The sequence below is a fragment of the Labrus mixtus genome, chromosome 1 (genome assembly GCF_963584025.1).
Source record: "Labrus mixtus chromosome 1, fLabMix1.1, whole genome shotgun sequence".
Classification (NCBI taxonomy): domain Eukaryota; kingdom Metazoa; phylum Chordata; class Actinopteri; order Labriformes; family Labridae; genus Labrus; species Labrus mixtus.
In genome coordinates, this window is record NC_083612.1 from 12,685,266 (window position 1) to 12,700,584 (window position 15,319).

At 40.2% G+C, this 15,319-nt stretch overlaps 1 protein-coding gene across 18 annotated transcripts in view; it reads right to left on the bottom strand.

Moving 5' to 3' along the window:
• The window catches only part of neo1a (neogenin 1a), a 167,340-nt gene that overhangs the window by 66,743 nt on the left and 85,278 nt on the right, over nucleotides 1–15,319 (bottom strand). For all 18 annotated transcript variants that reach the window (XM_061030615.1, XM_061030568.1, XM_061030524.1 and 15 more), the window contains exons 3-4: nucleotides 8,855–9,130; nucleotides 7,485–7,635 (exon numbers count right to left, since the gene is read on the bottom strand). In XM_061030615.1, coding sequence (XP_060886598.1) covers nucleotides 7,485–7,635; nucleotides 8,855–9,130 — 427 coding nt within the window. The remainder of the gene's footprint in view (nucleotides 1–7,484; nucleotides 7,636–8,854; nucleotides 9,131–15,319) is intronic.

Sequence of the window (15,319 nt, forward strand, 5' to 3'; positions counted from 1 at the left end):
AAACTGCAGTACTACACGGCATTATAAAGCCTTTAAATAAGATATATATAACGTCTGCTGAAGAGCCATTTAAAGGCTCTGCAGGTGAGTGATTTCATGTTGTGAAAGACATTGTGCAGGTCCAGACTATTGGTGAATAAAGAAACATATTGTCAGTTCTGCTTCAACTAAAGATGCTTCACAGTGTTAACTTTTAACAGGTAAAACACCAGGGGGGCCAGAAGCCATTTTTCTGCTACATTTGGTGGAAAAATGCAACTGACTGTATATTCAGAAATGAGTAATCACATGAACTCTTATCCTCATTTCCTACCCGACTAAACTAAAGTTGCGTTATGAAGACCACAAAGTAAAGAAAAACAAAAGATGCAAAAAAGGAGAGCAGGTGAGATGCTGCACATTTCTCCTCGAGACTGAACGACACCCTGAAAGAAGGAGCTCTGCCGCCTGAATAACATTTTAACTGTCTTGTTTTCTCAGACAGACATACATTACAGCAAAACATTTCTATTAACCTGACCTTGCCTGCTACCGACGTTTATCAGTTTGGAAATGTTTCCTGAGTTGCTAAGCGGAATCTTAACCATATGGGCTCTCCTGCTTATCTGAAAACATGTGGTGTGCTGGACACATACAGAATAGGACAACCTTTCAAAATGAGGGACAGGTGGAGATCATTGATGTTTCTACTCATGCTTACTTTGATCTTCAATGTAGCGTGCATACTTGATTGAAAATAATCCTTCAAAATCATCACGTATGACTGACTCACAGAGTGCAGCAGTGTCTGTATCTGCAGTCTCTGCCCTTGGTTGAGTTTTCTCTTTTGCTGTGTATGCAACGTGTCTGTGAGCAGTGGGTTCATAGCCATTAGCCAATAACAGCATGCCAGGAGTGAGGACAGGACCTTAAAAGTAGTAACCAGGTGCTGTATGAATGTGTATGTAGGTATGGGTGAGATAGGCTTGGCTTGTGTGTGTGTTTGTGTGTGTGTGTGTACATTTTATATATTTTTTAAATATTTAAATGCTGCAGCTGCATTGCTCCAACAGAGTTTCGTTGTATAACATGCAATGACAATAAAGATCTATTCCATAGAAGCTTGGTTCTATAAGGAAGCTACTGATGTATTTGAGGCAGGGATGGGGACGGGGGGGACGGGGGGGACGGGGGGTCATGAATCTTGTGTTAACCTAACACACCCAACTATGGTGGATGGGGGCTGATTTATTCTTACATGTATACACCTCAATCAGCACATAGCTGGCCAAGGTGTCCTGAGCATGCTCAGTGCCCTGTGCAGGGTGTGGACCTGAAAGTCTAACAGCACGACTGTGTATAAGAAAGAAAACAAGATGTCAACATGGAAGGTGCTAGAGCAAGAAACAGGCATTTGTGGACAGACGAGGAGACACCGTTTATGTTGTGGGTATGTACGACGTGTACAGTATAGTAGGACAATAGTCCAATTAAATGACATCATATAGCTATATCTGAATGTAAACATAGTGAGTGAATGAAGAATATCTGAATAACTGTGTTACTTGATTGAAGTTGTTCGCAGCACAGGTGTACCTGATTCAGTGTGAAGGGAGGACACGTTCATCCGCACAGTTAAAAGTCAAAAAATAAAATTCTCTATTTATTCTTGCTAGCAAAAAGTCACACGAGTCATTCAGTTCTTTGATCTGAGACACTTTCATGCTTGGCAGCTGAATCCACTTCTCTCCAATGACTTCTGGAACAGCTTTTAAAGCTATCATTTCAGCATGAGGCGGACATTTGCCATTGACCGCAATAAAAACAGAACTGAAAAAAGGGGTAAGTGCGAACGACAGGCCACTAACACTGACAGTCTGTATCTCTGACAGGCTCAAAGGTTTCGTTGCAATCCCCGTGTTTTTATTGCAGCGGCCATTCTCTGTTGCTGTTTGAAATCAACGTTTGTAGAGCAGAATGGTGCCGAATGTTTCTAAATTGGTTTGAAAAGTGAAACTGAAAATTAAAAAAATCAATGGCGGCAGTTGATGGTGTGGGTGATAACAATGTAACTGCACTTAAAAGGATGGAGAGCACAAAGCAGGTCAAAGTTCTGAGTGTCACTTTGAGACTTCCCTCCAGACACAGACAATTATGGATGATTGCATCTGAAGGATTGTTAGTTTGGATGGAAATTTAAATGGAAGTGGTATTTGCTCAGCCATGCTTGCCTTTTAAAAAAAGAGTGGTAGAAACAACCTTTGTGCCTGTGCAAGCCTCAATCTTCAAACTGCATCCACCTAGCGTTCGTTTCGGGCCAAAAAGTTGCTGGCTGTTCGCTCGGCAGCGCTCGGATGAAGCTCCTCAGAACAAAAGCGCTGCACGTCAGACCTGTCTCTATGACAACAGCCGCTGTATGACCAACACTGCCTGGTTGCTTTTTACTGTATGATTTATATTTGAGATCGTCATGGTGCAGATATGGTTGGGTAGTGTCGTATGTTCTTTGGACTCATCTGATGGACCTTGACTACTATCCTGAACTGGCTTTTGTGCACTTCATTATACAACATTTCATTTTAATGACGCATCAAAACTAAAACCAAAAGGACAGGAATTAGGCGAAAGGGGCACCTAAAAATTCATATTAGGAATCTATTCATAAGCCATTGCTAATTGGCTTTTTGGCTCTATGGTGGCTCACTAAAATAGAGGCCTCCTGTGGACAGAAGTGTGCCTTTCCATATATGTGCGTCTGTATGTGTGTGGGGAAATGTGTGTGTTTAGTTTATTCAACATAAAGCAGTCAAGGGAATAAAATGATGGATTTGTCTTCTTATGGCAGACACACTGCATGTATGGGAGGTCCAATAAAAGTCCTATTGCAAACAAATTTCCCACACCGTGCTTCTCTGTTCATACACAAGTAAATGCAATATACACAATCATATTCAAATGAAGGCGAGTAGACAAGGAGTGGAGGAGACGGATGGCTCGGGGGCTTTGGAAGGGGGGTTGATTTACATGCTCTGTCAATTCCCTGTTGCTGGCCAGCATGCATTATTCATCTATTTTATTGACTGCTGGGGAATTCTATTAGCTGATAGAGTGATACTGGCAAGAACAAAAGATGACTGTCCTTTTCACGAGTGTCATCAGGGCTAGCCATAGGTCCATCTATCTGTCCATACTGGCACCTGGGGATGTTGTCCAAGACACACAAAGATTGTTGTAAGATTGTAAAACACGTTGACTGAACAGCTTCAAGTGCAACATATTCAGTCCTGGTGTTGCCATGCTTTAGTTAGAATAAATAGTGAGCTTTGTGTCCTTGGCAATAGACTTTCTGAGTCTTAAAACGAATTTGCGGCGAGGACGAGAACACGGGTGAATACATAAACAGCATGTTACAGGAGAATAAGCCACAAGCAATGGTGTAATTGATAATGCAATATTAATCCTTCCTGCAAGACACTGTGTGGGGATACCTCAGCTGAATAATTTCAAATCAGTGTGCATATTAAAGTAGATAGTCTGAGTAGGATTTCATGAATCTCTATATACAACTATATAAATATCAGGCCTAAATGGAGCAACAAACTACTTGATCATACTCAGCATTACACCAAAAACATAGATTCATCTTCATCATTAAACTTAATGGTTTTTGGATTATTTCTGTATGGCTTTATTTGTGGGATCATTCCGTACAATATGATATTTTCTTTATTAATTTCATAATATAAAATAAATAATAATATGATATTGATAATGGTGCTGTTAGTTTGTAATTGGGATTTGTGGATTTTATTTCAATTTTACTCTTTGTTCTGCACAACTTCACGTGAGTTGTTTTTGAAGTGTGCTGTGGTAAATCAATTTGACTTTGATAATGGTCAAAATCATTTGTGAACCTTTATCAAAATCAGTTTCCCGTCCCGTGCAAGCTGCAGCTAAGATACGCCATGATGTCCAGACCAAACAACAAGCATGTCAGAATTCAGATACCTCTCTTTTGGGAAAGAATTACCGGTATATGGTGTAAGCACTCAACAGGCTTACTATAAGGGCAGACAAACAACTGAGAACTCAGGCGCTCCTATGTTAAAAAGCGTAATCATGGCAAAGCAAAAGAGATTTTTTTAAATACTTTGTCAGTCAAATTGGACCATTTCAGTATTTTGATCATGTACAGTACACTTCCTTTGGATGGGCCTACAATATCTGTATAATGGTGTGAAATTACACCATTAGTACTACAATTAGTACCATTTGGAATTGCTAGGTCATAATTTTAAGATTTCTTAGGTGTTAAAAAACCTACAGCTGATGAAGAACGTCAACAGAGAGCACTAAAAGAGGCAGCACAGTGGAAGCTGATGTGTGCAGTAAGAGACCAGCCGTGTAGGTGTGTGAGAACTAAGAGAGTGTGAAGTGAGCAGAATAAACCCGAATAGAAATATGGTAATGTGTTCTTTCAAATGATTACACTCAAGGAAAATACCCCAGGGTCGGATCTGATATAAGAAGTTTGTCTCTGCAAAGTCTCATCAGGAAGTTTTGACTACAGCCTCCTTATATGCACAGCCACCAACTCAGAAGTCAAAAGACATGAAAGAAATAAAAAACTTTTCAACGATACAGTAACACAGCAGAGAGATGAATTTCTCTCTAACTCAGAGTAAGACAACCACCTGTTGAAAAATTCAATTTCAGGTCCTTGCTCTCTTTCACCATCTGTCAATGCCGACATCAAAGAGTTTTATAGAAGCTGTAAATCCTACATGGCAATGTGGACAGATGATACATAAAAAAACAGCAATGTCTGCTTTTTGGCAGGTTATGAATAACATACTAATGAGTCTATTCAAAGACTTAAGACAGAAATCCAACTAAAACCAAATCCTCTTTATGGCACATTTTGAACAGACTTCTGAAGGAATCAAATGCGTCTAGTTTTAAGGGATCCCAAAGTGCTTCTTGAGAGTGAGTCAGCAAGTACAACGACTAAAAAAAATTATTACTTAGGGGAGCCAGACATCCCAGAATCAGCATTCTCTAAAAATACCAAAAACAGAGTTTCATCATGTTGCTCAATTTTTTTGAATCAATTACATTATCTGAAGCTCAGGATAAGCTGGCGTTCTGCTATTTTGAAAACAGGCTGAGAGAAACAGAAAAGTAATACGAAACATGACCAAGTGGAAGCATCGGCAGCCGAAGCTCCATGTGATAATCCCCCCGCTGTCAGTGAGTCACCCTGCTTGCAATTGATAGCTTTGACACATCTTCATAAACTTTCATCTCATGTCTACACTTTCAAGGCCGTTTGCGATGTGCACCAAAGACCAATTAGACACTCTTTGCAGATCCCTCTTTCCGTCTCCTTTACACCACATGCCACACCAGTTTTTAATTGACAGCTGCTCTTCTATCTAGCATGTAATGCCTAAGAGGGACAGGAGACTCTCAAGGAGAAAAACGAAAGTTCCACTGCTCTTCTTTTTAATCGTCAATGTCGAATTGAAATCAAAGGAATAGCCTCACTAATGTATTCGCCACACAATCCCTTTTTGCTCTGAAGGCATGGGGGTCCACTCCAATATTGCAGAGACTTCCCTGGTTGTTCAGAGTTTGCTTGCTAATTACCGACGCAGACACCCTAGGGGGAGTGTGTGTGTGCGCAGGCTGGATGGGGTTTTGTAATTAATACAAGGTGGATTAATCAGTTCCTTTTTAGCCAGCTCCCACTGGAGGTCACGTGTACTCACGGACAATTCCACAGGTGTTTAAAACATTAAACTTGAAATTTGACGCTGTGCTTGGCTAATTGTTGGAAAGTTTAATGATATTCTAGCTCACACCACATTGGAGCCTTGTGGTTACCATTGTAATGGCCTTACATGTAATTTGAATGAATGTAGAATTCCCGTTCTGGGGCTGGGTTTAAAAGAATTAGCCACATTTCAGCTATTTTCTGCTGACCACACAAGCTGCTGAGGTATTATTCTGCAGGACCTGTACACGGAGGTTAGGTAAACAAAGTGCAATTTTAATAGGGGAGAATCAAACTTCCCATGTCCAAAGCACTTCCCTCTGAGGGATTTGAGCCGCCCTCCCTGAGCTAATGAGAGCCAAAGGAGTTAGAGCACAGGCGCTGTGACACACAGTCTCGGCTCTTAATTTGTGAACTTCCCCTCAGCTGCCAACCCCGAAAGCCTCCTCTCCCAGCTGAAGTGGCTCCGCTGGCACGTTCAGGTCCCACTCCTGGGGCTCTCTAGGTAGCAGTGGCAGAATGGCATTAACACCTCTGGGGAGCAAGTTCCAAAACTAACAAGATAGCTTTCGGATACCAGAGGCAGCAAGAACGTAAAGAGAAGTACATCATGGTCTGTGTTGCTTTTTTAAAAGCTAGCCGAGGAATGCCGAGCACAGCAATGTAATACTGAGAACCTAAAATGGTATGGTTGATTTTAAAAGGGTTTAATTAAAGAAAAATACACCAGCTTATACACCAGAGAGTCAAGAAAGAAGCCCCAAAAAAAACCTGTGACATTTAAAGGTATAGTTTGGATGTTTTAAGTGGTTTTGCAAGAGTTACTTTAGGATAAACCATTTTATTTTTTACAGTAAAGAAGAATGTATCAGTTTGTTATTATAACAGTGCGTCAACTATAGTGGATGGAGAAGCTTGCTGGAGTTACCAAGTGAAAGCTAAGCTAAAAACCAGCACATGGACAAGCATAGCAGTAAAATGTTCTATAAAAAAATGATATCAGATGATATATTTTGAATATTTTCACTGCTTCACCTCGCCATCAGGTAGCCCTTTTCCTTTGGCACTACATTTCTCTCAACTGTACAACATCTACCGGTATGTTTTTTATGCATGCTGCAAACACGTTAGCTGTTCAGATCAGAAAGTATTGTGGCAATTAACACTGAATCCAAACATATCTTTCAAGGATATCAAAGAAGATGAAATACTTTGAAAACTTTCTACCTGCATCCACCGTTAAACCTAACTTTACTGTGTCTGTCTTAGTCACTCATTTGTGTCTTCTTGTTTTTGTTCCATAAACTGCTGACCTGAGCAGCTGGCCCTCAAGAGTTTTTGTTGCAGGGCATATGCAGGGACATAAAAGTTTTACAGCTGAGGTATACATAGTGCCGAAAGAAAGGGCTGCCTGACGACAATGAGAGGCAGTTAAAATGTTTGAAATATAGCATACACTTGTTTTTGTATTATATACACATACGAGTAAAAGCAAACTTATTCTGTTAACTCTTGTAAAGCTACATGCACAAATTGGTTCCCTTGTTCATCCTCTAGCCAGCTTATGCAAACAAGAGATCCTGCTTACCTCGATATACTCCAAGTAATACACTGACTATTAAAAAGTACCTTAAACAACCACTTCTGAATTGCCTTTAGAGCCTCTTTCACTCTGAATTGGATCTAAAGGTGGTAAATTAAACATTTCAGCCAGATTTCATGCTCATACCTTTCTTCTACCAGCTTGTCTCCAAACATCCATCGGACTTGCGGCGCAGGGTAACTGGTGACCACGCAGGGCAGCAGCACGCTGGCGCCCACCACCTTCGTCACAGAGGCGGGCTGCACCAGGAACTCCAGCTTCCTCTCGTCTCCGGTTTCTTAAGAGGAGAGAGAAAAAATGTCGGGGTTAAGGGCCGAGGTTAATGTCAGGGTGAGAAAGTAAGGCAGAGCAGCAACCTGCTGAATAACGGATGTCGTCTGTCTCAAAGAAACTTCAAAAGAACTCGTGTCTGATGAGCGGTTGGGCCCTGACATACAAACCAAGAATGTTCAGATGATTAATGTCTGTGTCCATGTCTGTCGCAGCTCTTTAGAAGTTCAAAGTGGTGTAATATAATTCCAGCTGCGACTAACCGAGTGTCGCTTAAAATATATATATATAAAGTAGCTAAAAGCATTTTGAGTTTAGTTTAGATCGTAATTCTATAAAACTAAATTCATAATTATAATTACAAAGTAGAAATGTATAAAATTCTTAACACCAAGCTCTTTCAGACGTCCAACATCTCTCTCTGGAAATACCCGTGCTCATTCTCAAACTGATTTGTTTTTACTTCAAAGGGACCAAATAACTATAAATGTATATCTAGCTCTCCAACATCTGGCAGCATCCGAACAAAATGGTTTCCATTTCCTTACACAGCTTCATGAGTTCTTTCTTCTGCATACTCTCAGCCTGTAGCCCCTCCACCACACATCCTTGGAGGAGATACAGAGATAAAGACCCCCACTGGGGTCTTGTTGAAGTCTGATTTATGACCTCTAATATCTTCTCTGTGCTGCCAAGAGCCTGGTGCTTAACAACTCAGTAAATAAAACTTTCAGAGGGGTGAGACGACACACTGCCACAGTGGAATTCAGCCCCCCTTTCGAGCGTCGACTGAGTTACTGCGAGCATCACTGATAACCCCAGTGGGAGGTCTACCACTCTTTTAAGCACTGAACCGTCCCCCATCACAGTTAGGCTGATTTCTACATGCTTAAGGACACGAGCAACCCAGAGAGGACACCATGTAGCCCTGCAATCAAATGATGCAATGAGCTATGTTTTAATTGTAATTAACTGCACAAGAGGTTCTACAATAGAGGCGCCCACATAATAGTTCTGTAATCAAGGATGTGAACATGTTTGATTAACGGGAACAAATGAGGACAAGCAGAAAACTGCTTCACTATTAGATAACAATGAAGGAACAGTATCACACAAATGTGAAGTTTCACGAGGTATCATTTGTGATTCACACTTGAGCTTTAAAATCCAGAATCAATCATTAATATAACTGCATGGGGGGGGGGGGGGGGAGGGGCTGAGATTACCTGGTAGAATCTGGAGCTGGGCCTCTTCGCTCGCCTTTGACGACCCCACATTTTCCACGACACAGCGGTAAAGGCCTGCATCGGACTCTGAGGCGTTGTTGATCACTAGGGCCCCACTGGGCAGCTGGAGGAGTCTGGTGCTCAGCTCGAGGGGCAGGCGGTCTTTTTCCCACTGGGTGAAAGGCACCAGATCAGAGTTGACCTCACAGGCCATCACCTGGCTGCTCCCCAGATAAGCAGAGGCTGCCGTGGGCTGGCTGGCAAACCTGGGCATCCCTGAAAGACGAACACAAGACAAGGATGTTAAACGGCACTCAGTGGGAGCAGGAACAGAATTACAGATATTAGAGGTGGTAGGACATTTCTTTGGGTGTCTTGGATTTTACATGGGAGGATTTCCTGGGGGGGGGGGGGGGGGGGGGGGATATTGGATTTTGGATATTTGGTGAGAGGTTTCTGCTTTTCCGGCTTGTGTAAAGTGGTTTTGGATCAATCAGGATTTTGCTAAATCTGCATAACAATCTGAAAACTGTTAGTGAAGTTTTGTCCTTATAAATAAAGTACTGTAACGTAAGCCTCATTTTTAGTTCTATTAAATTCTAAATGTATTCATTTTTCAACCAAATTTGTTTCAAAACAGTTTGAAGTAAATCACACTTTCATCAAACCAGATGGAAAAAAAACAAATAGCGGGATACACAGAAGGCAAAGAAGGTGTTTTTAAGGTTTTACAATCTTCTGAGCAAAAAGACAAAATCCCATATTGGACAGGACATCCTCCGATACATTTAAGATAAGAGTCTCAGGAGTTCAAAATGCCAGGTAAGTTCAACCCCCCGCCTACCACACGATCTCCTGCACAGGCAAAACTGCATGCATAAACACATAGACTTGTACAGCACAATCACTTATCCTCAAATGGTGGATGTTAATTTGCCACGCAGAGCAGTAGACACACAGCACTAATTAAAAAAAGGCTGGATCCACAGGCTGTTTGTGCTGCTGTACCCCCACTTTCATCTCGACGCAAAATAATTATTTCCTGCGTTTGAAGCCATTGATCTGAAACCAACACTTGCGGGCCGCATCTGAAACAACTGCACACAATAGCTTCAATTAAAAAGAACTTACAATGTGTAAACTGCAAATAGTATTCTTGGGTTTATTAGCGAAGAGGGAAGGGTTGTTTTTTAAAAAAGTAACGAGGCCACTCGGTCTACATTAAAGAGAATATCATGCTGTGTTATTACCATGGAGGGCCTCTTGAGTTTTTGGGCTGACTGTGTTTGTCTCCTTGGAAATGTGTGTGTCAGAGAGACATGACTGGATAAAAATATGTGTGGCTAAGGATGAAAAAAACAGACTTGTTTATCTATTTATGAATGCAGCTTTTCCTGCTTTAACTGTGCTTTTTCTCAAGAAAGTGTTGCTGAAACTCGCTGAGTGACTATTGGTGTCTCTGCCCCCTCTCACCTGCAGACAGCTCTTTAAATGTCCTGCAGAGAGAGGCTCCGGGGTAAATCACACTTAAAGATAAGGCCCCAGAACAGCTCCACACTCTCTCCTGGTCCAACACACACACAGCTTCTCTGTGTTTATCTCGGCACAATAGTTCAGCTAATATGGGATTAGCTGATTCCAGTTCTGATATTTTTGTATCAAAGCTGTCAATCACCTTCTGTTTAATCATGCCAGAGTAGGGAAAAACACTCTCGACTGAATCATTTAGATTAGACTTAGTGAAGGCCGTTGATAAGTCGAATACTGTTTTTATGATAAGCAGCTGAACTGCAGGATGTGCAATCAGTCCAGCCAGCGTCAGGGGGAATTCTAGGATATTCATCAGGCTTTCAATAAATATTTAATTTATCAGGACAAATAGAAATAGTTCAAGGGATATTTGTGTAGAGAGAAGAGAAGTTATATGATGGCGGTGTTGAAAGTAATAATGAATCCAATCAATCTGAATGTAACGATCTTTGATACTGTAAACTGTAGGCTCATGTTTTTTTGTTTTTTTTAATCTTTCTCTGTTTTGCTGATTGCAGAATTAGAATCAGCCTTAAAGGATATGTTTTGGTTGATGTAGTTTTTCATGTAGAGTTTCACATTGCTCTCACTGTACAAACACAGAAAAAGCCATTCATACTAATTATAACAACGATGAGCTCAAACATAAAACTAATGTGTAAAGATGTATGGATACAAATTGATATAAAAAAAATAACTAAATAAATTATAATCAACAATAACCACAAGATTTTTCAGACAGTGAGACGATGGTGCATTTGCTTAAGAGTGCAAAGATAGCTGAGATAAACATGCTACCGTAGGTTTTGTAATGGGCTGCTTAACAGTTGTTACTGTCATCTAAAACAAAAGAAGCACATTATGTAATAATGAATTCACATAGATTGTAGATTTGTTTTGCCTTGATTCGATTTGTATTTTTAATTTAGTGACTCTTTTACTTTTTCTTTGTACAGCAGGACATTTGGAAAGAATTTACACTCTTGGTAACTTCTTTGTTTTTTAAAGTGGAATATTTCTGATACCCGGCAAATGTAACATATTTGTACTCCACATGAGAAAAATAAATATTTCACAAATATGTTTCCTCAAAGCACACTAAACCACTTGCAGTTTTTTAAAGATCAAACAACAAAGCTCTCTGCTTGTTACATAACTGTATTTATATGAAGGAGTCAAACAAAAGGCAACACTAGCGGAATCTGAAATGTTTCACTTTAGACAGACCTCTATACGCAGGAATGGAAATCCTTTGGCCCGAGGAGCGATGACATTTCAAAAGATGATGCCCGGAGTTAATGTTCCCTGAGGCCTAATAGCTAAAGATACAACCTAACCTTAACGTAACGGCCTTAGACTTGACATTTGGCCCGTAAGATGACACAAGAGAGCCTCGAAATCCAGCTGCAGGAATGACTAGAAATTCTGATCCCGCCGAGGCTGAACCTTTACAGAGAGGAGAGAAAACTTTGTCCACTCACAGCTCAAGTTCAGACTGCGGCCAGAAGTTTCAGACTGCAGTGTCTCTGCTTCCAGCTCTTAATCGACTTAGCCTTTGTTCCTCCAGCCTCATCACATCTCTGAAGGCTGAGTTCATCAGTTCGCTGTGTCTTAAGGGAGTGTGAATGTGTGTGTGTGTGTGTGCGACTTAAGATGTGGCCTTTGTAACAGCCAGCGTTAATGAAATAGATGCTTCTAATTATGAAGTCTCAAATATGCGTGTGTGTTCATTTACGTGAGTTATGCCGCGTAGTCAAAGTGAGCACAAGCACATTAATTGTTGAGTCAGGGCAGGGAGTTGTAGATGGGAAGTGGTGAGCGTCGATGCTAACACCATCGATTCCAATTAATCACAATTCTCCGTTTAAATCGACTGGATGGGAGCTTCATTTTCCAGCCCCTTGCTCAGCGCCATCAATTGAAGTGAAGAGCTGTACTGCCAATCTCAACACTTATTACCAGAGTGTGATGAGGCCAAATGATTCCAACAGAGCTATAATGTCTGATCGGTCAAAACACCAAAATGAAGAGAGTTTTATGCTAATGGTAAGCACTCTCTTTATTCATTTCATAAAGCATAAATGTGGGCTAAATGTGACTCGGCTGAACGTGTTGTGCCTTTAAACAACATTTTCCTGGAAAATAAAGCTGTTAACCAAGTGGTGGCACCAAATGCCTCCTTTGTGAAGTGTGCAGTGAGATTCACCAGACCCTACATCATCTGCTTGGCTTTACCAGCAGAGCTTGTAATCATGTGAATGCTAATGAATGAATGTGTCCATCACTGGATGGAGATTAGCAGGAAAGAATTGTGCAGCAGAGAGCTACAAACAGGCGGAACGACTGTCTGCTATGCCTCGAGCGTAACACAGCCACGCGCATGCACACGCGCTCAGACATACAGTTAAATCACACAGTTGGGTTCCTACTATTCTTAATTAAAATCAGGTATAGAATAACAATGAGCAGCTTAATGGAATATGCAGAAGGCTTTAAGGATCTCCCTCTAGATTCAGCTGAATTAAGAACTGGCTGCAGAAAGGCTTCCTTTCACCTTGGCTCAGAAGTACAACAGAGCTGCTCTATGTTACATATTTTCAAGCAGAGTCAGGATAAGTAATTAAGGAAAAAGAGAGACTGGCTTACATTTTTGGGGTTACCCAGAGGGGTTGTAGCTCCTTATATGGATACAGCCTGACAAAGTGCTGTGTTTGGACTTCTAATGTAAAACGATTTTCCACTGTGGAAATTTGCAATGTATAAACCATATTTCCTCTGTTTTTGTATTCTTCAAGCTATTTAGACTAACTGATTTCACTTACCAGATCAGATTTGACTTGAAAACATCATCTGAATGGGGGGGGGGCACTTACACACTATTGTTTAGGAGGGAGCTGATGCTTCAATTGTTTTGGTTTCCATTAGCATAGAAATGACCTATTTGACTAATTGGGGCCGATAAAACAGGTACATTTTGCATACAAACATTTTTCCAGCATATTCAATTCAATAATGCAATTTATGTAAATATTCATTGTGACTTCAACTGACTCTGACTAGAATAGATTCAGAGGCATTATGATATAATATCCATGGATAGCATTACAGTGCAGATGGGTTCTTATTTATCTCTGAAACAAAACACTGTATTCATAAAAAAAGAGGATAAAAAAAGGAATACTCTATATGGTAATTCCACAAATGAACACATTTTTACAGCAGCATCTGATAAAAAAGAAAGAAACCGAAATTGTCAATGCTTTCAGGAAAACCAATTCAAAAGTGTGTCTCACAACAGCAGTTTTATTTGAACTATCAATTCTGCAGTTAACACTTTCACAAACTGCAAAAAAAAAACAAAAAAAACACTAAACAGTATGCTCAATCATCAAGTTTCAGTAAGAGAGACGGAAACAAAGTAAATCATTCTGCCCTTGCTGGACCAGTGATGCCTACAGGCATTATGGGAGACTGATTAAATCATGCGTACTACAACATATCTTATCTCTTAGCCAATTGATTTCCTTTAACTAAAATGGACTGAATTAGAAACTTGAGCTGGATGACAATAATTGTAGCTTCTGCCCCCTGCTGGCACAACAAATAAGGAGGTGTGAAAGAAATGTTAACGGCAAAATTACAATGTAAAAAAAAAAAAAAAAATACACTTACATTTGAATGAAACTAGGACTAATAATATTTTTTGCGATTTAATAAATTTTGTGATTTAAGTTATCTCAGTTTAAATATAAAAAATGTTTGATCGGTTTAAAATAATAGTTACACCAGAAGACATGTGAGGCTAAAATTGGCAACACCAGAAACCTTTTCAACCATTTGAAATAATATCACCCGTTGTGACACTGAAAGCAAAAACTTGACCAAACAACTGTTAGTGTGGACCCTCAGCAAGCACCGAGCCAGTAGGTGTTACTGCCCTGCACCATGCACTGTGCTTATGAGGGTGAAACGTTCCTCTGATCAAGTATAGTTTGTCATGTTATGACAATATAGAAGGTTAAACAACAATAAACCATCTGGTTTCTTCGACTTTCACTCAGGAGCAAAAAATCTGCCTTTAAATTTGAACTTAAAAAAAAAAAAAGGTTTGATATTTATTATGTTAAGTATTGATATCGACTGAATTTCTTTACCCTGAATACACTTTTTGTCATATAGCCTTAAATGAAACTTTAAAAATATAAAGAACTGCAAAGCCAAGTTAATGGAGTTTCATTTTCAATTGCTGGGTCAGGTTTATCGTTTAATGGCGTACTTATTGGCAATAACTATCGCTCACAACCGACACAAAATTATTTGATGTGATTTAATCTCAAGATCCTTCCAGCACTTCTGCAATGAAGCTGGATGGCAGACGATAAGGAGATCAGCAGTTAATGTTTGGTTTTGGTGTCAGCCTCAGAGTCAAACACCAGGTTCCCTGCAGTCTACAGTCGACATCAGGAAGAGGGAACAATAAGAGGGAACAAATGCATCACAAAGGGAGGAGAGATCATTCACTGATAGCAGAATCAGTAGACCAGAGTGTAGCACAGCCACAACAGGGAATCTAATTGTTATCAAGTGTTTATTTCCACTCCTTCTCTCTTATTCCCCCTCTTTGGATTCAACAAGTTCACACCCATTCTCTGTGGTTTGGTTAAAGTAATCCCGGGAATTGCAGGAAATTGATACCTGAAATTGAAGTACACTAGTCAGGTTGAAAGTAAGAGGTTACACTAAACGACTGATTTAAAGCCCTTCACCACGATAATACAGTGAGTGTTACAAATTGATATTTTTCTGGTGTATGACCATCCAAAGGGAGAGAGGTGTTCCTTTAAAGAAGAACCATAATGACACCATCAATAGCCCCCACCTTTCCCAATATACATCCAAACTCATTTAGATGAAGCATTGATTCATTTCACAAAA